This window comes from Pogona vitticeps, chromosome 1 (genome assembly GCF_051106095.1).
Source record: "Pogona vitticeps strain Pit_001003342236 chromosome 1, PviZW2.1, whole genome shotgun sequence".
Lineage (NCBI taxonomy): Eukaryota > Metazoa > Chordata > Lepidosauria > Squamata > Agamidae > Pogona > Pogona vitticeps.
The window spans coordinates 2,415,760-2,438,645 of NC_135783.1; the positions used below are offsets into that span (position 1 = coordinate 2,415,760).

General features: G+C 48.6%; 1 protein-coding gene across 8 annotated transcripts in view; it reads right to left on the reverse strand.

The window, feature by feature from the left end:
- Positions 1-22,886, reverse strand: part of PTK2B (protein tyrosine kinase 2 beta) — an 87,230-nt gene that overhangs the window by 18,859 nt on the left and 45,485 nt on the right. For all 8 annotated transcript variants that reach the window (XM_078381410.1, XM_078381417.1, XM_072986156.2 and 5 more), the window contains exons 3-18: positions 21,655-21,833; positions 20,510-20,597; positions 17,870-17,949; positions 16,976-17,038; positions 16,237-16,291; positions 13,456-13,596; positions 13,247-13,321; positions 11,477-11,578; positions 10,522-10,636; positions 9,864-9,903; positions 9,614-9,660; positions 8,613-8,666; positions 6,679-6,773; positions 5,212-5,296; positions 4,190-4,290; positions 3,889-4,004 (exon numbers count right to left, since the gene is read on the reverse strand). In XM_078381410.1, coding sequence (XP_078237536.1) covers positions 3,889-4,004; positions 4,190-4,290; positions 5,212-5,296; positions 6,679-6,773; positions 8,613-8,666; positions 9,614-9,660; positions 9,864-9,903; positions 10,522-10,636; positions 11,477-11,578; positions 13,247-13,321; positions 13,456-13,596; positions 16,237-16,291; positions 16,976-17,038; positions 17,870-17,949; positions 20,510-20,597; positions 21,655-21,833 — 1,436 coding nt within the window. The remainder of the gene's footprint in view (positions 1-3,888; positions 4,005-4,189; positions 4,291-5,211; positions 5,297-6,678; positions 6,774-8,612; positions 8,667-9,613; positions 9,661-9,863; positions 9,904-10,521; positions 10,637-11,476; positions 11,579-13,246; positions 13,322-13,455; positions 13,597-16,236; positions 16,292-16,975; positions 17,039-17,869; positions 17,950-20,509; positions 20,598-21,654; positions 21,834-22,886) is intronic.

A 22,886-nucleotide genomic window follows, 5' to 3' on the forward strand; every position in this document is an offset into this window, starting at 1 on the left:
AAGTTCCATGTGAGGGAGAGGAAACCTAAATCGGTGACAGAAGCGGCAGAGATCGCAGATTTTATTTACCAAATAAGGAAGCCCTTAGGTGCTGAGGGGAAAACTGTGGGTAAGCCCAAAGAAACCTACAGCAGGTACTCTCAGGGACCAGGGAAAAACCAGCAAGGGGGAGGGGCCCATGTTGAAGGGAAGCCCTCAGACATGAAACCACCAAGACCTCAGATTTTGGAGGGAAAACCAAAACCAGATGAGAAAGACTCCAAGTACAGCAGAAAATGTTATTTCTGTCAAGGAAAGGGCCATCTAATCTCAGAGTGTGAGAAATTAAAGCAGTTAAAGGGAAATTTGCCTCATGATTTGAGTGGAACCAAGCCAAAAGCTGTGTTCTGTGTCCAGACAGAGCAAAGCTCCTTGCCACTGAGGGAGCCTGTTGCCATGGCTACTCAGTCTGGACCAGTTACATCTGCTGATCAGGCTGGGGAAAATGGTCCTCTTGTGGAGGTCAAGCGCTGCTTATTAGTGAGGACAGATTCGCAATTGTTTGAGACCGCAGGGGTGGACGTAGGAATACTTGACCATCAGTATAGGGGGCTAAGGGATACTTGTTCCCAGGTGACCCTGTGCCATCCAGACATTATTCCTAGGAAGTATATAATCCCAAATGAGAGCCTGAAGGTGGCAGGGATTGAGGGACAGGTGATCTCACTGCCAGTAGCTGAGGTACCTGTGAGCTTTCAAGGCTGGAGGGGAGTTTGGTGGCTAGCGATTTCATCGACTCTGCCAGCAGCCGTGCTCGTGGGAAATGACCTGGCTGAACATGTGAAACGGGTGCTAGTGATTACACGCTCACAAGCTACCACGGGGACAGTTCAGGGGGGTACTGAAGAGCCCGAGGTTGAAGCCGATGAGGGTAGTCCCGAAGCCGTGGCAGAAACCTTAGCCACGGACAGCAAATTTGGCCAAGAGCAAAAGGCAGACGCCACTCTCCGAAAGTGTTTTGAAAAGGTGACAGACACCCAGCTAACACCTGAAACCCCAGCGAGATTTCGCGAGAAAAAGGGAATTTTATATAGAGAGACCCTGATGAATATCTCAAAAGGGGGAGATGGGATCAGAAGTCAGCTAGTTGTACCTGAAAAGTATCGCCCCATGATCTTACAAAGGGGGCACTCTGACATGTTTGCTGCGCACTTAGGGGTGAACAAAACACAGCAGAGAATCACACAAAATTTTTACTGGCCTGAAATAGGGAAGCAGATCAAGGAGTTCTGTAAACAATGTGATGTGTGTCAGAGGCAGGGGAATAACCGTGACAGGACCAAAGCGAAGTTGTGCCCTTTGCCTGTGATTGACACCCCGTTCAAATGTATAGGAGTGGATATTGTGGGACCTTTGCCCAAGGCCACAAAGAGGGGGAACAGGTTCATTCTCACCATTGTGGACCATGCCACGAGGTACCCCGAAGCCATACCCTTGACTAATATCGAAACTAACACAGTGGCAGATGCCTTGGTGGGGTATATGTCCAGGATGGGATTTGCCTCAGAAATAATCACAGATTTGGGCACATCGTTTACATCAAAGCTCATGAAACGGTTATGGCAAATCTGTGGAATTAAACACAAGGAAACCACTGCCTATCACCCCGAAAGTAATGGGTTAACGGAGAAGTTCAATGGGACTCTGATGCGCATGATTAGGGCTTACTTGGCAGAGAATCCAAACAATTGGGACCAGAAGCTGCAATCCCTTTTGTTTGCTTACCGATCAGTGCCCCAAGCCAGTACCGGGTTCAGTCCGTTTGAACTTTTGTTTGGGAGAAAAGTAAGAGGTCCACTTGATTTAATCAAACAAAATTGGGAGCAGATCACCCAGGATGACCCACAAGATGTTGTGACGTATATAGACACTTTAATGAATGACCTGAAGAGAAACCTAGAGATAGCAGCAGAAAACCTGCAAGCTCAGAAGGTCAGACAGAAAACCTGGTATGACCAGAAAGCCAGGGAGAGGCACTTTAACCCAGGGGAGGAAGTGCTTTGGCTTAGGCCCTGCAAAGAGAACAAACTGCAGCTCAAATGGGCAGGACCATACAGGGTCATTTCCAAGATGTCAGATCTGAACTACCTTATAGAACAGGAGGAACACCAAGCACGGAGGGTGGTACATGTGAATGCCCTGAAACCCTACTACAGAGGGGAACAGAGGGTTTTATTTGCCATAAAAGCAGCTGAGAGTGAGGAAGCTGAATTACCTTTCTGGGAGGGTAGAGGGGAAGTGAAATACAACCCAGATGAGGTGAAGATCAGTCCTGCACTCACCCAAGACCAGCAGCAAGAACTAAAAGTGCTGCTCACTAAATATCATAAGGGTTTTTCAATTAAGCCGGGGATAGTGAAAGGAGTGATCAAACCCCTAGAGGCCAAGATAGAAGCCGTTCGTGATTGGCCCAGACCCAACACCAAGAAAAAAGTCAAATCATTTCTTGGGTTGGTGGGCTACTACAGAAAGTTCATCCCGAGGTTTAGCGAGATAGCGACTCCGCTGACCGATCTGACGCGGAAGAAGACTGATGACCGCATCCCGTGGACCAGCGACTGTGAGGAGGCGTTCCAGAGGTTGAAGGAGGCGCTCGTCCATTATCCAGTGCTGCGTGCTCCTGACTTCGACCGGGAGTTCATCATCTACACCGATGCGTCTAACAGCGGGGTAGGAGCAGTTCTTTGCCAGGAGGATGAAAATGGTGACCAGCATCCAGTGTCCTACCTGAGTAGGAAACTCCAGAAAGGTGAGAGACATTTGGCAACCGTGGAAAAGGAGTGCCTGGCCATAGTATACGCGATTCAGAAGGCCAAACCTTACATCTGGGGAAGACATTTTGTTCTGTGCACTGACCACTCACCACTGCAGTGGTTAAAGACAATGAAAACCCATAATAGTAAACTTATGAGGTGGGCTTTAAACCTGCAAGATTTTGACTTTGAAGTGAAGGTGGTCAGAGGGTCAATGAACTGTGTTGCTGACGCCTTGTCAAGAAGACCCGACGAGTGAAGACGGCGAAGAAACCATGGACTATGTATATTTTGGTGACCAAAAGTTAAATGTACCTGTTTATTGAACAGGCTTGGTTTGTATTAATAAAGGTAACTTAATGTATTGCAAATATTAATGTTTAAATGCATAATTGATATGTTTGACCTAGAGTGAGTAAGTATGGGATTGTGTTATAATGTATAACTGTTTTGTGTTTTGATCCTGGTTGTTTTTTTGGAGAAAAGCACTTTAGCTTTTCCCCCGCAAAACAACTTATAAAGAGGGGAGGTGTCACATACAGCACTGATGGTACCTGTCTGTCATGGGTTTGGAGGGAAAGTTCCATCCTATGGGGAGTGGAAGGCGGGACATCAGGGGGGAGGAGCTGTACTGTATATATATTTGGAGCTTGTGTGGAGAAGTGGAGTTGGAGTCTGTGTGTCAGACTGGGTACAACTGTGTGTCAGTTAGTACATACCTGATAGGTTCAGGTTTCTATTTAGGTAGCCAGAACTGATAGGTTCAGGGTCTGTGCGTTACCTTAAAGGGTTCAGTGGGAACCAATCTGTTATATGTGTATGTTTGGGGCTATGCCACGTTACAGTATCCTATTTACCTGATTCTTTTATTTACCCTGTTTGTTGTTTCAATAAACCTTGTTCTTTTATTTATTAAAATCCATTCCTGGTCTGTGTGACTCCTTACAGGGAATGGTTGGTGGCAGCATAATTACATGGTGGCATACTCCAGTAGGTCTGGGGTTGCCACACTTGCAATTCTAGAAACGGATCTTTTGGAGCCTGTCCTTTAAAAAAAAATCAAACAAATGGGAAGCCGAGGCAGCCTTTCGGGTACCTGTGCACGCAGTTGATGGCCTCCAGGTAAGCCATGGCTTTCCCGATCTGCAACGTATACAGGATCAGCGTGAGGACCTTCAGCGCCGCTTTGTTCTGCTCCAGGTAGTGTCCCAGCTGGAGTGGGGGGGAAGACGAAAGAGCGAGACGGGGTGGGTGGGTGGGAGGCCGTGCGAGGAAGCTCACCAGCTCCGGACCTCTCCCCCCCCACCTCTCCAACCTCCTCCTGTTCCCTCCGTCCTTTCCCGGGAGAGCCACCTTCCCCCCTCGCCTTTCGGCTGTGGCCCGCAGGTGACCCTCACCTCCCCGTAAGGATAGAGCTCCATCACAATCCAGGTGGGGTCTTCCTCGGTGATCCCGATCAGCGTCACAATGTGAGGATGGTCCATCTTCTTCATCAGCACTGTGGATACACAGGGCAGGGGGAGCAGGATGCCGTTAATGGTAGAACGCGCCCGGCGGCCTTACCTTTCCTGGGGTCCCATAGAACACATCCTTCATACAGGTGTGCTCATTTATTTATTTTATTAAGACTATTTTTACCCTGACATTCCAAGGACCCAAGGCTGCTTACCTCATTAAAAACACCCTATCGAAAGCTAAGAACAGCAAATCACCCTAATATTAATGGACTTAAGGACATTATACTAAAAATAATACGTAGAGGCATTACGAAAAACAGACTGAGAAGCAACAACATTTCAGCCCTTCCATTTATCCTAGACAGCCAGTCACTAAAGGAAAAGCCTATCTGAAGAGTCTTTGCCTGCTTGTGGAAGGATAGCAAAGATGGGGGTCAGCCTGGCCTCCAGTGGGAGGGAGTTCCAGAGTCTAAAGGAGCTGCTGCAGAGAAGGTTCTCTCTTGGGTCCCCACCCAATGCACCTGTGAAGGTGGTGAGGCCAAGAGAAAGGTCTCTCCTGATCTTACCACCCAAACAGGCTCAAAGACACAATTTCTGTAAGAAGGGATTCAGGTGCACAGAAGAACAGGGTGCATGGCAACCGGGGCAAAGTGTCAGGGGGTGAAGAGGGGTAAAGATGGAAACTCAGTGATCCTGGTCTCTGTCTCCCAGATGCTTCTCTTGTCTCCGTCACCTGGCTCAGACATTTTCTGATCATTCTCTTCATGAGGACTAGAATCTCTTCTGGAAACCTGTCTAGATTTGGTAGCAGAGAGGACACTTTCCACGGTTTCCAAGGAGCGAGTCTTCTCTTCATGAGAGTCATCCCTTCAACTGCCACCACCATTACCATCAACGGCACCGCCACCATGGCCCTGAAGGACGCGGAGGAGCCAGGTGGCTTCAAGCGGGCACCTACGTACATGCTTCGCTCATGAACTTCTCCTTGTTCTCCGGGGTGCAGTCCTTCTTGCAGGTCTTCACAGCCACGCTGATCTGCTCTCCACTCTGGAACGAAAAAACAGAACACGGTCATCAGGGTCTAAAAAGCCAACCACCATCATATCCGGCTGGTCTAGTCCAATCTCAGCTCCTTCCTGCTTCTCCCCCACGCTCCCAAGTCTGAGTCTTTGGTCCCAAGTCCCCAGTCTGAGTGCCTATTAAAAATAAACTTTCCCCTCTTCAGAATAAAGGGTGGGTTCCGACTCGTGAGTTGAATTCTAATCCTTGGGAAAGAGTCTGCATTGAGTCGTCGGCATGACTTAAGTCCGACACGACAGTGAGTCCCGTGACTTGAGCCCCCTTCCCTGCTGCATAGCTACACAACGGGATTTTGCCCGTCGTGTTTTTTGTCTAACATGTTGTGAGTTTCCTTGTGTCCCTCTCACCAGCTGGCAGATGGCACAGAAATAAAACCAAACCAAAAACAACAACAACAAGAAAACCAACCCAGACCAGACCAAACCAAACTCATACACAACCTAAATATATATACAACGCTTCCCCAGATCTACTGATTTTTGGCATGAGGTGCTTTTTTTTTGGTGTACGGCCAACCAACATTTTTGCTGATGGAGTGAAAACCCCAAAGTGGGCTGCTTGTATACCACCCCCATCACGCTTAACACACTCTCTCGGCCGTTTGCAAGTGAATTAGGCAGGCTCCCCTCTGACCTATGGCATGGTGTGTCCGTCTCTTCCCCTGAAAACTTAGAGAACCGGCCTTTTTTGATCACTCCCAACACCTGTGAGTTTTTGGATGTTTTACTACTTCATGTTACCCTGGAACTTAGGACGTAACTAGAAGAGGGGATCTTGAGCGATCCAGATTGGGTTGGAAAGGATCACTCAAGTGCAGGATAAAATAGATTCTATCTTCAGTGCGATCTATTTTATCTCATGCTTGAGTGATCCTTCCAATCACACAGGAGACCTTTATTCTCCTATGAGAAAGATCCAGAAAGCAGGTTGCTTCAATTTCAATTACTGACACACACACACCCTTATCGGCCCCTCTCCCCATGGCTGTGGCTGTCATTCTATGGGCCACGGCATTTGCCCCTTTTTTTGGATTTAATTTAGTAAGTGGCATAGCGCTACAGCAATCCATCAATTCGCCTTCGCGAATATATAGCTCAGATACTCCTTATATCTGAAATAGTGCTATTGTCCTTCTGTTGTTGTTTAGTTGTTTAGTCGTGTCCGACTCTTTGTCTAAACAACAACAAAAGGACCACAGCACTATTTCACATATAAGGAGTACCTGAGCTACGTTGATGGATTGCTATAGCGCTATGCCACTTACTAAATTAAATCCAAAAAAAGTTTGGAGTCTGAAAAAGCGAACCAGTCTGTCCAGTGCGTGGCAGGGTGACTGGCCTTAAACTTACTCCATTAGTGTAAACTCCCTCGTAGACCTCGCCAAAGAAGCCTTCTCCCAAGATCCGGCCGAGGACAACGTCCTCCCGAGAGATCACGTACTGAGCTGTGTAAAACAGAGGTGTCAAGACATCAAAAATGCCGCACCGTCTTCCAAACATAGCACAAGGAGCCACAATGATGGAACAGAAGCTCTCAGCTGAATCTTCTTCCAGCCTCTTCCTTTCCATCTACTTGTGAGACTGTCCACCCTTGTTCCGGCAGCGAAATTTCAGATGCGTCTTTTCACATTTCCCCTGAAGTATGCCTTAATTTACAGGTTTCGCCTCATCTATAGATTTATTCACACACTTTGCTAAATTTGCAATTTTCCTCCGGTGACCAAAGAAGGTTTGTGAGCACATTTCCCATGACATGCATTTGGCCTGTTCGTTTTTTTTTTTTAAGTCGCCACATCGTTTCCTGTGCAGTTTAATGTCTCTGCAACAGCCCATAATGATTCCATAATGGGCAAATTGTCAGGGCTGCCAGGGAAGAAGCCGGCTGGATTGCTCTGCGGTTTAGGTACCTGGATGTGAGGCCAAAGGTTGGGAGTTGGATTCCCCCCCCCCCCCTGCATCCCAGAAAAGCCAGCCCGGGTGGCCTTAGGCAAGCTGCACAGTCCCAGGACACCCCCCTCCAGAAGAAGGGAATGGGAAACCCCTTATTATTATTATTATTAATGGGCAAGGTCTCGGGAGAAGGCAAGTTCCATCTTGCAAAGAATCTCAAAAGGTGCAAAACCTTCTAAATGTTTACAGTATCGAACACTGTCAGATACAGCAAACATTTGGTTCTACACCCGATGAGTAGTATTAGGGGTTTCTCTCTCAATTCACGTTCACATTACAGTACTTTCCTGTTGTCCTCCTTGCCCACAAATCCCATTTTAGATGCAGAATTAATCAATCTAATTTTTTTTCCCTATTTGAGTAATAAACTAGATTCTGTGTTGCTCTGTTCTATGCTAGTCAGTTAAAATATATAAAACAGGAGAAAACAGAGATCTGCCTATGGGTTAAATAGCAGATCATTCCCAGACAGATGGACGGACGGACGGACGGACGGACGGACGGACGGAAGGAAGGAAGGAAGGAAGGAAGGAAGGGAGGGAGGAAGGAAGGAAGGAAGGAAGGAGATTATGGTGGGTGGAAGGAAGGAAGGAAGGAAGGAAGGAAGGAAGGAAGGAAGGAAGGAAGGAAGGAAGGAAGGAAGGAAGGAAGGAAGGAAGGAAGGAAGGGAGGGAGGGAGGGAGGGAGGGAGGGAGGAAGGAAGGAAGGAAGGAAGGAAGGAAGGAAGGAAGGAAGGAAGGAAGGAAGGAAGGAAGGAAGGAAGGAAGGAAGGAAGGAGATTATGGTGGGTGGAAGGAAGGAAGGAAGGAAGGAAGGAAGGAAGGAAGGAAGGAAGGAAGGAAGGAAGGAAGGAAGGAAGGAAGGAAGGAAGGAGATTATGGTGGGTGGAAGGAAGGAAGGAAGGAAGGAAGGAAGGAAGGAAGGAAGGAAGGAAGGAAGGAAGGGAGGGAGGGAGGGAGGGAGGGAGGAAGGAAGGAAGGAAGGAAGGAAGGAAGGAAGGAAGGAAGGAAGGAAGGAAGGAAGGAAGGAAGGAAGGAAGGAAGGAAGGAAGGAAGGAAGGAAGGAAGGAAGGAAGGAAGGAAGAGTGGATCTCAGACAGACGAGTCTCTCTCGGTGAAGAGAAATCTCCGTGATGAGAAAAAGAGGAGGATGTTGAAAAGCTCACATCCTTCCGTGGTGTCGTGGCGCCTTCTTGTGCTTCACGCAGGGATAACTACAAGCCCCAAAGCATTCAACAATCCCTCCTCTACAGCATCCATTTAATATCATACTTAAAAGTGGAAAGGACGACAGCAAAGGATTATTTTAGAAGGGAGACCAAGGTTTGCATTTACCTCCAGATTTTGGTCTGGACGCTTCGTCTGGGATCTCAGCGTAAATGTCGGAATCTGGAACCAAACAATCCGTTTCAGTTAGAGAGGGAAAAGGCCCCAGTCCTTCTGTTTAACCACAAACAGCAGCCAGTGGATCTTAGGAGTATCTTATTTATTTATTTAAAATATTTCTATCCCGCCTTTCTCTTCAAGGTGGGTCTCCCCATTTAAGCATGACATACCCTGTCTTTTGGTCCACTGTCACCCTCCGGGATAGGACATTTCCCTGAATATTTGTGCCTGTTTTGTGGCTGGGTCCCTTCCTACTAATATGGAGGAGTTGGGTGGGAAGTAGAAATAAGGCACAGGGGCCTGAGGCTTGAATCACTCAACAGATGTGAAAACATTAAAACTACGAGCGAGAAGGGTCTTGGAGTTGTTGTAGATCACAAGTTGAACATGAGCCAACCGTGTGATGTGGCTGCGAAAAAGGCCAATGTGATTTTAGGCTGCATTAACAGGCTTCAAATCCTACAAGGTATTCCTCCCCTCAGGCACTGGTTAGGCTTCATCTTGAGTCCTGTGCCCAGTTCTGGACACCACACTTTAAGAAGGATGCTGACAAACTGGAACCAGTTCAGAGGAGGGTGACAAGGATGATCAGGCGGCTGGAAGCCAAGCCTTAGGAGGAAAGGCTGAAAGAATTGGGCAGGTTTCGCCTTGAGAAAAGAAGACTGAGGGGAGATAGGAGAGCACTCTTCAAAAGGCTGTCCTGCAAAGGAGGAGGGGGCAGGATCTGTTCTCGATCATCCCAGAGTGCAGGACAGGCAACGATGGGCTCAAGTTACAGGAAGCCAGATTTCAGTTGAATATCAGGAAAAACTTCCTAACTGTTAGAGCAGTATGATAATGGAAACAATTACCTTGAGAGGTGGTGAGTGCTCCAGTACTGGAGGCATTCAAGAGAAAAACAACCACCAGGCAGATCTCCTTTGAGACCTCAGTGGCCCGATGAAACTCACCTCCGCTGAAGCTCTCTGCCAAGGTAGACCTCCTCTCCTCTATGTGCCTAAGGGCAGAAAGAGATTTAGGGGTCTATCTAAGGATTCGCCCAGCTATACATTATAGACAGCACGTCGTTAGAAAAGGGAATTCCCTGTATGCTGAAACACATCAGAGCATGCGTGTTTCGTACCTCCCTTCATTTGCAAATTAGCTGGCTTTCTTTTGTAACCGGTCAGCCCTGTGGTTCAGATCCGCTGTCTTACTTACTGTACGGGGACCTGGGGCAAGCTGATCCTCTTCTCATTCTCTGCAAAGGACAAAAGCATGTCAAAAATACTACAACTTGCCCCTTAGTTCCCCCCCCCCGTGCTGCTGCAGGTAAAACAATTTACCTTCCCCCCCCCCGAAACACATACTTTGAACTTGCCTCCGAAAAGCCTGTGGCAAGAAGCTTTGTTTCCCCTTCTGTCAAATGAACATGGGTGAATTCCCCAAAGGAATTTGAGAATCAGGAGGTGAATCCTGGAGCACAGCATCCCGGCTCTTATTTTATTTATTTAATTATTTAATTAGATTTTTATACCCCGCCCATCTAGACCAAAGGTTTACTCTTATGTTTATCTCCCCACTGGACGCAGGACCAATCATAAACATATCCTGAACCCAGAACTTGAAAAGTGATGTCTTTGGATTCCAGCAGCCAGGATCCTGGTGGCCACGATTCTCACTTTGTGAGTGTCTCGCTTTGTGAGTTTCTCACACTTTCTTCCCTATCTTAGGGTCAAAGGCTGACTTGTAGGATTCTGGGAACTATAATCCAAAGATGTCGCTTTTCCAAGCTCTGGGTGAAAGGCATTCCTGCGCTCCCCGAAAGACAGGCGCTCGCACCAGAACCCAGAGGTTCCTTTAGCCGCCACTTGCTCACCCCGGGGATGAACGATGAGCGAGGCATCCAGATCTCCCTGTAACCTGCAGTAGCCGTCTATCAAGTCCGCCATGTTCTCCGCTTCAGCCAGAGAGGACGTTTTGATCGTCAAAGACTGAAAAGCAAAAGAGAGAGAGAGGGGGGAACGTAATGTGTGGACATCCGCCTGGGAGAGACGGAGGGCCATGTGCCTGGAAAGAGTTCTTCGACAACAAACGCTAAAAATTATCCTGCTCAGAAAAATGAAATATCCCGTTTGTGAATATTCTGCCCTCCTTTCCCTCAAGTTATCAGTGAGAGAAAACACATTGTTACGTGCCTATATAAGCTTGTTTATTTCTCTCCTGCAAGATGGTGCCTAAGGAAAAAGAGAGGCTGGGTACTCTGATATGCAAATGAAGCCCGTGTTTACCTCCCATCAACCAATCACAAAACAGAGCCGGATGGGATGCAAGATACAGGGCTCAATGGAAAGCCTGTGTTTTCACTAGCAGGTCTTCTGGCATGCTAGGAAGATGTGCTCGCTCAAGCATCTACTCCAAACCTCAGAGAGACTCCTAGGGTGAGATTTTGCTAGCAGGCTGCAGGAGATCCAGTCCAAAAGATTTCACCCCCACTAACCCCTGAAGCTGGACTTTTCCAGCCCTGCTTTCCAGAAGATCCTTCAACCAGAGATGTGGGGATAAAATCTAGGACATGCAGATGCATGCAGAGGGCCTGCTTCCCCAGTGAGCGACTTCTCTTCTGTTTAACTCAGAGGTCTGAAACGTGAACGGGTACAGAGGTCGGATTTCTGCTCCGAGATACGCAGGACCCCGTGCAGAAGGCTTGAGACTCCGACTTGAGGCTTGGGACTCGGGATTTGAACCCAAAGCCTTGAACTCGGGACTCGGACAGGCAACATTCCTGGAAGGAGGCCGAGGAAGGGGGCTGGCCGGGGGCTTCCTTTTCTCACCTGGGGATTGCCGATCAGTCCGAGCTGCAGCAGCGCTTTGCCTTCCTCCACGGCCGTACATTTGATGGATCGGATCTGCTTGAACTCGGTCAGCGAGGTGGGCTGTGGGGGGTGGGGTGGGGTGGCGAGAACAAGACAGGCAGGCTTGTGATTCGGAGTCCGAGTCAGGCAAAATCCTGCCTCTTGCTGACCTCTGGATGGGGATGCTGGGCAAGACCCTTGAGTTCGGGAAGATCAGCGTCCTGCATTCCTGGAGGATTCTGTGAGCTTTGGACTGAAATAAGTACTGTAACTTTGCCAAGCTCTGTTAGAGACCTGTTTGTGGCAGAAGGCCAGCATCCTGAGAAGACTTGCCTTTTAGGTTCCGAAGAGAAAGAGTCCCTGAAGCTCAGTGGGGTTTCCTCTTAAGTCAGTGGGAACAAGATTTCAGCTTTAGACTCAAGTTTCCCCTCCTGCGTGTTCAAAACCTCCACGATCAATTCCCCACATTCGTACTTAGCAAAGCTGGGTTTCTCTGTATCAACCGCGCGGGCTTATCAGCCGCTGGTGATGGCAGAACCTGAGCCGCAGGTTCAAAACAACAAATCATTGCTAGACCTGAGCTGCCAGCATATAAATAAGTTCTACCCTTCTACCTTGGAGCTGCTCAGCCTAGGCAGGTGGTGTTTGTTTGGAGGGCCCTTAAACCAAAACCACAGAGTCAGGCCATGGAAAGATGATGGAGAGACGTCCGTGGAGCTTCTGTGCTTCCCACTGGCTGAGGAGGACGTAAATCTCGCCCCTTCTCATCACATAGCACATCTGGTGAGTTCTAGGTTAGCAAAAGGCTTTCCGCTCTATTTAAAAGACTTGGAATCTTGATCTGAGGTACCCGGTGGGAGGGTGGGCACTCCTGTGGGTGCTGCCGGGCCGGTTCCTAGAACCCTAAGGCCCCTGACATTGATATAAAACATGTATTTAAACTGTTTTTACCCCGCGTATCTCCTTGAAAGGACCCAAGGCGACATTGAGCTAGTCTTATGGTCCGATTCACTATACAGTAGGATTCCCCCCCCCCCAGCCCTGGGATCAGCATCCACTGATTCACTTATCCATGATCTGAAAATCTTTTAAAAAATTAAAAGAAAAACCCTAGAAATAGAGATTTCTTAAGTTGAAGTTGTCAGAACTGGCCACTAGAGGGAGCCAGAGGCTATGTGATGTACAGCATTCGCTATTTTAAAAAGCATTACCTATAATCTGTGTTCTTTATTTTATTTATTTATTTATTTATTTATTTATTTATTTATTTATTTATTTAACTTGTATGCCGCCCACACTACCCAAAGGTCTCTGGGTGGCTTACAACAATTAAAATACAATTTAACATCAGCGGGGTTGGGTGGGTTTTCAACCGATTCTGCATAGATATGGGGGTCCTAATAGACCTATTGGTTTTCTGCTCACTTGGAAGGGCAGGAAAACTCTGGGAACATGGACTAACCCTACCTATCTCGGAAACCTCCTGTAGAAGACCTGTAGATTTGTATTTCTGCATCGAGCAGGGGGTTGGGCTTGATGTCACAGAGCAAAGCCCTACATTGACGAGGGAGCACCTCTGCTTTCTCTGGACCCACGAAACCGCTTGGCTCCCCCTCAAGAGTCAATGGAAAGGGGGGAAGGAATGCCAAGGCCCATCCCAACACGGGGGTATGAAGCGAACACCTTGATCGGATGTACTTAAGGGTTCTCCTACCACACTTTCTTGGGATATGTGGTTCCACCGCCTACCTTTGCCTCTTTCGTCGTCATCTGCCGGATGCCTTTAGGCCCAATCACCAGGTCCATGGTGATGTTCCAACCTTGCTGAAAACGGAAGGGAGAGAAAGCCATCTGGCAGGGGTCATGGGAAGCCGGGGTGGGGGGTGGGGGGAAGAGACAAGGATCTCCGCTGGAGCCGAAACCCACCGAGTCCTCCTCGGCTCTCCTGCCGTACTCACAATCAGCTCGCAGCGGTAGCTCTCCTCGTCGATGTTGGCGACCGTGGAGAGGGTGCTGAGGAACTTCATGATGCATTCTTCCTCCCGCAGGTTGGCGTACTGCTGGAAGGTCTGCTGGATCATTTTGCGGAACTGCTTGGGCTGCGCGTGGACGAAGAGCAGGGAAAAGAAAGGGGGAGAGAAAGAAAGCCACACCACGTTGCATTATGGCAGGTCCCCACCTGTCCTGGTGAATGCTCTCTGTCCTTTTGCCAACAGGGCCCTGCAGCACTCTACCTAGGACAAACGGGGCAATGGCTATGCCAAAGAATGAAGGGACCCAAATCAGACATCAGGAATCTCAGTACACAGAAACCTCTCTCAGATTGCTTCAACCAACCGGGACACTTTTCACAAGATAGGAAAATTGTTATTCTAGAGAAGAAACACTACAGAACAAGACTCCAGAGGGAAACAGCTGAGATCATATGTATACATATGATGGACACCTGTATCCATGGATTAAATATCAGCCAAGGTTTCTTAAGTCATTATGAAGTGTAAGAATTATACTACTGTTATTTTCCTTCACAACTACCATTCATCTTTTCAGAGAAAAACTGAAAGATAAAGTCTGCTATTCTGTATGTCTATCTAACTCATCTGTCTGAAGAAGGGGACCATGGTCCACGAAAGCTTACATGGAAATATGGCAGCTAGTCTTTAAAGTGACGCAACATTGTGGGTTTTCAATGTGTTCTCAAAGGCTTTGACGGCCGGGATTTGATTGTTGTTCTGGGTTTTTCAGGGTCTTTGGCCGTGTTCTGAAGGTTGTTCTTCCTGACGTTTCGCCAGTCTCTCTGGCAGGCATCTTCAGAGGACTGGAGTAGGAATTCCAGCAATAGAGCATGGACAGAGTTCCTACTCCAGTCCTCTGAAGATGGCGAAACGTCAGGAAGAACAACCTTCAGAACATGGCCATAGAACCCGAAAAACCTACAACAACCATTGTGGGTTTTGGGGGGGGGGGCGGTTGTTTGTTTTTCTTTGGTTTTGTGTTTCGTGTTGCAGATTTGGGAGAGGGAATTCCTGCAAGTCAATTCAACAAACTAGTCCATCAAGAGATTTTCCGGTGCTGGTTTTCTCCTTATAAGGAGGACTTGTTTTTTTAAAAAATGCACACAAACATTAAAAAATAAAGCCCTCTATCACGTCCTGTCTGTAGGAGTGGTGCAATCCCATATTTTAATTCAAAATTTCATTCGTAAATCATGGCACATTTTTAGAAGCCTAGAACACAGACTTTCAAACTCTGAATGTCTAGCTGGGAAGTTTTGCTTTGTAAGCACGATGCACATTTCTCTGGCTGTAAGACAGCGTGTGGGAGAAATCATAGCAGTTCCCAAGACAAGTCACCATTAAAAAAAAAAAACATCCATAATGCTAAAGAAATTGGGGGGGGCATGTTATGGTTCTTATGGACAAGGGATATTTTTAAAGCTTTGCCCCAAAGTGAGCATGAGGTAGAAGAAAGTTAATGCCCCAGGCAGCAGATGCTGAGACAAGAGGAAAAAGGTAAGAATCACAGACTCCTAGAACAATGAAGTTATTCATTATTCTAGGTAAAGGTAAAGGTTCCCCTTGACATTTAGACCAGTTGTGTCTGACTCTAGGGCGTGGTGCTCATCCCCGTTTCCAAGCCGTAGATCTGGCGTTTGTCCGAAGACAGTTTCCATGGTCACGTGGCCAGCGCGACTAGACACGGAACGCCGTTTACTGTCCCACTGTGGTGGTCCCTATTTATCTACTCGCATTTTTACATGCTTTTGAACTCCTAGTTTGGCAGGAGCTGGGATGCGCGACAGGAGCTCCCTCCGTCGGGTGGATTCGAATTGCCGGTCTTACGACCTTGCAGCCCAGAGATGTTTGTGCCTTACCCACAGTGCCACCACGTCCCTATTCATCCTTCTAGGGGCCTCCTATAAGGCCATCAACTCCAACCCCTTGCTGAGTGCAGGAATTCAAAAGAAAAGCAGATTGGACAGAGGGTGGTCCAATTTTCCCTTGAATGCCTCCAGCGTTGGAGCGCTCACCACCACCTCCGGAGGTCATGGGTTCCATTGTCGTGCTGCTCTAACAGTTAGGAAGTTTTTCCTGTTACTCAGTCAAAACGTGCCTTCCTGTAGTTTGAGCCCATGGTTGCCTGTCCTGCACTCTGGGATGACAGAGAACAGATCCTGCCCCTCCTCTGTATTGTGGCCTTTCAAGTCTTTGAAAAGTGCTCTCCTATCACCCCTCAGCCTTGTTTTCTCAAGGCTAAACGTGTCCTAAAACTTTCTGTCTTTCCTCCTTATAGGGCTTGGTTTCCAGCCCCCTGATCATCCTTATCGCCCTCCTCTGAACTTGCTCCAATTGGTCACAGCATCCTTCTTGAAGTGTGGTGTCCAGAACAGGACACAAGACTCAAGGTGAGGCCTCTCCAGTGCTGAATGAATAGAGGAGGGCTATCCAGATGCCGGGAGAAAGCCACTGCCGGATGTGGCTCATGACTTCTCTTACTGCCCGGGCCCCACAACCTTTGGCCTCTTGGCCTCAGAGGCACAGAGGATGCGATCCTGCCCACAGTGCTGAGCTAAGATTCAGCAACCAGTCAGAGTCCGTTTCTGTACGGGGGGGGGGGGGGGCAGAAAGATGGTCTTAATTTGCCTTGGCCTCAGGCAGCCAATGGAGCAGGGACGGCTCCCTCTGGGCCTTTGCTGAAAACAGCTCCCTAGGAAGAGGAGATGAGCCGCCACCCCTTACCTTCAAATTCTCTTGCATCTGTCTGGGGAAAAAAAGGTCGAGACCCACCTCCTTCCTGAAAGACAAAGCAAAAGCAAAAGAACAGACCAAAGAAAATATTTATGGGCCCGGTGGGTTGTTAGGTCTGTGGAACTCCTTGCCACAAGGTGTGGGGATGGCATCAAAGGGGACCGGACAGATTCCAGGAGGAAAAGTCCATCACAGGTGACCAGCCACAATGGGGATGTATCATCGCTGGGCTTAGAAGGAAGGGACCTCCAAAGGTCAGATGCAGGGGGAGAGAGACAGGGATCTTATGGTCTCGTGTGCTCCCCGAGGCATCTGGTGGGGGCCACGGTGAGATACAGGGAGCTGGACTAAGAGGGGCCCTTGGCCTGATCCAGCACAGGGCTCTCCTGAGGTTCTTATATAAATGCCAGCCCAGACATGAGTTTACAGGTCCTCGTGCGAACTCTTTATGAGGGGCGGAGGAATGGATTTCCTTTCACTGCCTGGAAAAGTTCCTTTGTGGATGAGATCCCCCCTCCAGATTTCCCCGGCCCGTCTGGGTCAAAGAGGACTCAAAGCCGACCTCATTAAACAGGGGCTGGTGGGGAGGCGGCAGAGCTGGGATGCCCCCCCCATGAACATAAGTGCGTGCATGTGTGTAAGTGTGCCTGCATGCCCCCTCCCACACGAGACAAAAGGGACCCAAAGATGGGACACGACATCATGCCCAAGAATTTTAGAATTTACGTACTCAAGGAATTCAAAGTTGGACTTCTTGTCCAGGGCGTTGTGCGGCATGTCTTTATAGAACCTCCTGCGAGGGGGGGGGGAAGAAAAGGCGTGAAGGCAGAATATATTGGAGACATCGCAAGGTGACAGGAGAGATGAGACGGTACCAGGAGGTATGGGGATTTTGGGCTGCAGGAACAGAAGCCTGCGCCATGCGCCGCCTGAAGCCGGGATCCTCCCAGTCCAGGGTGCAAGCGATTCAGCAGAATTCCCCAAAAGGGCCAAACTCGTATTTGACACTCGTCCGATCATCTCTCCTCTCTCCCCACCACCCAACCCACCGAGACATTTCTCAGCTTCTCTTGCGAACGCAAGGCACAGTAGCCCAGGTACAGTATGTGAAATGGAATAAAACAAAATGTGTGGATTTAATGATCATCATCGTCTCGGAAGGAACCCTCTAGATGACGGAGTCCAGACCCTGTCCAGAAGGCCCCATGGGGGAATCGAGCTCCCAGACTCTGGTCCTGCAGCAAGAGACCTAAACCACTCCAGCCGTTCCTTTGTATATCAACACTATCAAAACACACATTTCAAAAATTCCTGGATAAATTGCATTGATGTTTGTCTGGGTGTGCAATCTGGTTTATTAGCACCCTCAAACAACTCATGTGAGATAGTTAAGAAGTGCCCCCCCAATCCTCCTGCATGTTCGGATGACTGAGCCTGGATTTGAACCCATGCCTCCTGGGCCCTCGTCTGACCCTCTATCAACTCCACCACACTGGCTCTCGAAAGCTCACATCCCAGTCCACTTTTTCACTGGAACAAATGTTTCGAATACAATCCGACAGGTCGCGATCCTGCCTTCATGTTCTCCTGTGGCCTTTCCCACATTGGCTTCGTGTCCACCTACCTGAGTTCCAGGCAGCCAAGCTGGAGCGCCATTCCCTCGCTCACTTTGCTGGCGTAATTCTGCATGTACTCTGTCCGGAGCTGAAAAGAGAGAAGCAGAGAGGAGGTAGGAGGGGAGAAGACAAAGGAGAAGGCAGGAGAAGGGCTAAGGAGGCAGGAGATCTTAACCACAGAATCACAGAATGATGGGAAAGGGGCCTCTAAGGTCATCAAGTCCAACCCCTTGCTCAAGGTAGGAATCCAAATGAAAGCAGAGCTGAGAGAAGGTCATCCAGTTTTCTCTTGAAGGCCTCCAGTGTTGGAGCCCTCACCACCTCTCAAGGTCATGGGCTCCCTTGTCGTACTGCTCTAACAGTTGAGAAGTTTTTCCTGGTACTCAGCCTAAATCTGGATTCCTGTAACTTGGGCTCATTAGGACATGCCCTGCACTCTGGGATGGCTTGAGAACAGATCCTGCTCTTCCTCTATAGCCTAGGTTCTTAACCTTTGTTACTCGGATGTTTTTGAACTGCAACTCCCAGAAACCCCAGCCAGCACAGTTGGTGGTGAAGGCTTCTGGGAGTTGCAGTCCAAAACTCCTGAGTAACCCAAGGTTAAGAACCAGTGCTCTATAGGACTACCTTCCTGCTTTTGTTCAATACGCACCCAACACTATAGTCATAGAGTCACAGAGTTGGAAGGGACCCCTGAGGCCATCCAGTCCACCCTCCCTGCCACGCGGGAACATCCATCCAAGCACTCCCGACCGATGGCCATCCAGCCTCTGCTAGAAAACCCCCAAAGAAGGAGACTCCACCATCCTTCGAGGCAGCCTGTTCCACTGCCGGACATCTCTGACCGTCGGGAGGTTCTTCCTAATGTTGAGATGGAATCTTTTTTCCTGGAGTTTGGAAACCATTGCTCCTTGTCCTAGTGTCTGGAGCCCTGGAAAACAAACCTGTCCATTCCTCAACATGACATCCCTTCAAATATTTAAAAACAGCTATCATGTCCCCTCTGGACCTTCTTTTTGTAAGGCTAACCATTCCCAGCTCCCTCAGCCGCTCCTCGTAGGACACGGCTTCCAGACCTTTGACCATTTTGGTCACCCTCCTCCGGACACATTCCAGGTTGCCAACCTCCTTCTTGAATTGAGGTGCCCAGAACTGGACACAAGACTTCAGGTGAGATCTGACCAAAGCAGAATAGAGTGGAACTATCCCTGCCCTTGATCTGCACACTAGACTCCTATTGACGTAACCAATAACCGCATTGGGTTTCTTGGCAGCCGCATCACACCGCTGACTCATGTTCAGCTCATGGTCTAACAAGACAACCCATCCCATCGGTCAAGGTATGAAGAAGATAATGCTTTTCTGAAGCCCAAGACAAAGCTAGAAACAATAATTCCTTTTTTGAGTACAACTGCCGTAAGGTAAAGGTTCCCCTTGACAATTTGTCCAGTTCTGTCCAATTCTAGGGCACGATGCTCATCCCTGTTTCCAAGTCATAGAGCCAGCGTTTGTCCGAAGACAGTTTCCATGGTCACGTGGCCAGCGCGACTAGACACGGAATGCCGTGACCTTCCCACCAAGGTGGTCCCTATTTATCTACTTGCATTTTTACGTGCTTTCGAATGGCTAGGTTGGCAAGGAGCTGGGAGAAGCGACGGGAGCTCCCTCCGTCTCGTGGATTCGATTTTAAGATGGCTGGTCTTCCGACCTTGCAGCACAGAGGCTTCTGAGGTTTAACCCACAGTGCCACCGCGTCCCTACAACTGCCATAAACCCCTAGCTAAAAAGCATAAGCTGCTCTCCTCTGAGGCATCAAGAGTTGGGTGGTTTGGATTAGTAGCTTTGAGTGAGAAAGAGAAGCTCAGCCTACAGCCTACAGCCTACAGCAGGAGGGCTGTATCCATGAGAGAGGGGTTCCAAGTCCCGCCACCCCACCCCTCGAGATGTTAGAAAATGCAGAAGTATTCAAAGCTGTACATAGCATAGTCTCTGGCTCCCTCTAGTAGTCATTTCTGGTGAAGACATCCTGGAAATACATCTAAATACATATTTCTGTGTTGTTGTTTTATTGCTTGTTTTTATTGCTTGTTTTTTTAAGGATTTCCAGGCAGTGGATAAATGAATCAGCAGATACAGAGAGCAGGATCCTACTCTACTTTAATAGGATTTACCAGGACGTGTGTCCCGGAAGGAGCGAGGGCATAAGTATATTCAGCTCAAGGGGAAGAATTCTGCACTCCTTTGATGCATTTGCATTTTCCGTGTCAATGTATTGGACAGAGATGGGAAACAAACATCTGTTCTCAACAGCTGCATCTTCCAAGACAGTATTGGGTGCCTGCACAATCCTAGGAGCTGTCGTTCAAGACAATACATGTTCCCCATCTCTGGTCTTGGCACATCAGACTGGCCCTCACATGTTGGCCAGAGGAGAACGTTCTTTTAAGGAAGGGAAGTTATGCCCGATACTCTCGGAAGGAAGTTATGCCCGATGCACCTCGTTGAGAGGTGGCGTGACGGGATACAAGCCAAGGGGGGCTCATGTGCCATGAGAAGGAAACAAAACCAACCAGCCCACCCACTCATGGAGGGAGTAAATGGCTAAGCAGGGCCATAGGGCAGCGTGGAGAATCAGAAGGGGCCCCAACCTGCTGGTAGAAGTAGAGGAGCGTCGTCCGGTCTTCTTGGAAACGCTCCATGTAGTCCTCGGGGAGGTACCGGATCTGGAGGTCATACCTAAAAGAACACAGCATTGAGTCCTTGAGTTAGAGCAACCCGGGACTCGTAGGAACCGAGGGATGCACTTTCTCCTGAGTTGGGTTTTGGTTCCATCTAGATCCGTGGGCTCCCGACCTTGGGTCACCCAGATGTTCTTGGACGGCAAATCGCAGAAAGCCTGGCCAGCACAGGTAGGGGATGAAGGCTTCTGGGCTTTGTCAACCAGGAACATCTGGGGACCCCAAGTTGGGAACCACGGATCGAGACGACCGTCGATGTGGCTCGGGCACAGATGGCAGAGTCCCACCCAGCTGGAAGGGAGGCTGATGAAACAAGGATCCTTGGGGGTTCCTATTAGAGAAGGCAGAAATTCTTGCCAAGGTCCCGTGGCAGTTTGAGCTGGACTTGCTTCCCCTTCGAGGAGGCCTTCCTTGAGCCCCTGGAGCTGTTTTCTCTACTTGGGGAACTAATTTTAAAAGTGTGCTGCTTGTATACTGCCTCATAGTGCTTAAAGCACTCTCTGGGCAGTTTGCAATTTAAATTTTGCAGGCTGCATGTTGCTCCCCCACTCCCAGCGAAAGGGGTACTCGATTTACCATATTTTTTCGTGTATAAGATGCCCCCACTTTTCTAATCCAAAATTAAGAAATCTAAGTGGGGCTTAGCAAATGTAGAGGGAAAGGGATCAAAGCGCTGCAGGACCACTTTGATCCCTGCTTTCCTCTCCACTTGTTTTTGTTCTCTCCTCAGCTTACTTCCATGTATAAGACAACCCTCAATTTTTAGTCTAAAGATTTTAGACAAAAGTATAGTCTTATACACAGAAAAATACAGTACCAACCTCGGAAGGATGGAAGATTGAGTCAACCTACAGCCACCTGGCCTGAGCCTGTCAGGATCAAACTCAGACCTGGTGAGCAGAGTCTTGACTGCAAGACTGCCATTGAACCCCTGTACCAGGAGATACCATTTAGACTGACAGCTGAACCTAATGCCAGGGGTCAGGAAACCACCTTGCTCCACCCCACAAGTCAGGCCAGGGCGGTATGGCCGGCAAGGTCTTAAGACACCGTACCTCCACTCGGCTTCAATGTGCAAAGATTCGTATTTCTCCTGGACTTCGCCAACTGTCAGGTCCGGGTGGAGCCAGTGGATTTCATCAGATTTCACGTGCTTCAGGCGCAAAGCATAGCACTCGGTAAGCTGGATGTCCGGCCCGATTCTTCCGCTCTGCAGGATGGATTTGATGACCTCCTGAAAAGCAAAAATGTCCACGGAGGACAGACAAGCAGGTGAGGGTGGGAGATACTTGCAGGAGAGACTTTAACAAGAGAGCAAACCTGTGAAATCTAGAAGATGCTGGATTCTGGAGATAACAAGAACGACGCCAACAAAGTAGAGCAAGTCCAGAGGAGGGCGATGAGGAGGATCGGGGGGGGGGGGGCTAGAAAGCCCTGGAAGGAAAGACCGAAAGAACTAGGGATGTTTAGCCTGGAGAAAAGAAGACGGAGGGGTGATAGGAGAGCACTTTTCAAATATTTGAAAGGCTGTCCTTCAGAGGAGGGGCAGGATCTGTTCTCGATCATCCCTGAGTGCAGGACATGCAAAAATGGGCTCAAGTTACAGGAAGCTAGATTTCGGTTGAATATCAGGAAAAACTTCTTAACTGTTAGAGCAGTACGACAGTGGAATCAATGACTTTGGGAAGCCCTAAGTGCTCCAGCACTGGAGGCCTTCAAGAGACTATTGGACTACCCTCAGTCAGATGTACTTTGACTTGTGCAGGAGGTTGGACTCGATGACCTTACGGGTCCCTCCCAACTCCATGATTCTATGATATGACATTGAACCTTAAATACAATTTAGTTCTGGCAGACAGTTTAATTCTGGAATTCACTGCTGCAGGATGTTGTGACGGCCAATGTGAATGGCTCTAAAAAGTGATCGGGTACAATAACAGGGCTTGGGGCATTTCACGGCTAATAGACCGGAGGGCTCTGTTTCACCTCCAGGGGCTCAGGCAATGAGGCTGTGGATTGTGAATAATACTTGCTGATTCCTTTCTTTCTTTCAATTTAGGCTGTCACTACACGACGAGACACCTTGGACATGATTTTCCAAACCTGTTCAGATCTCTGGCCTTCCGGGTGAGAGTAATGCACTTTCTTTCCCATCTGATGTTTCTGGGATTTCCACCCAGTGCTTCTGTGGCAACTGGCACAAACCAAATGTCCTTTGGCTTAGAAAAGCACATAAACACAGAGAAAACAAATACAGAAGAATTAGCTGATGTGTGTTTTTTTAAAA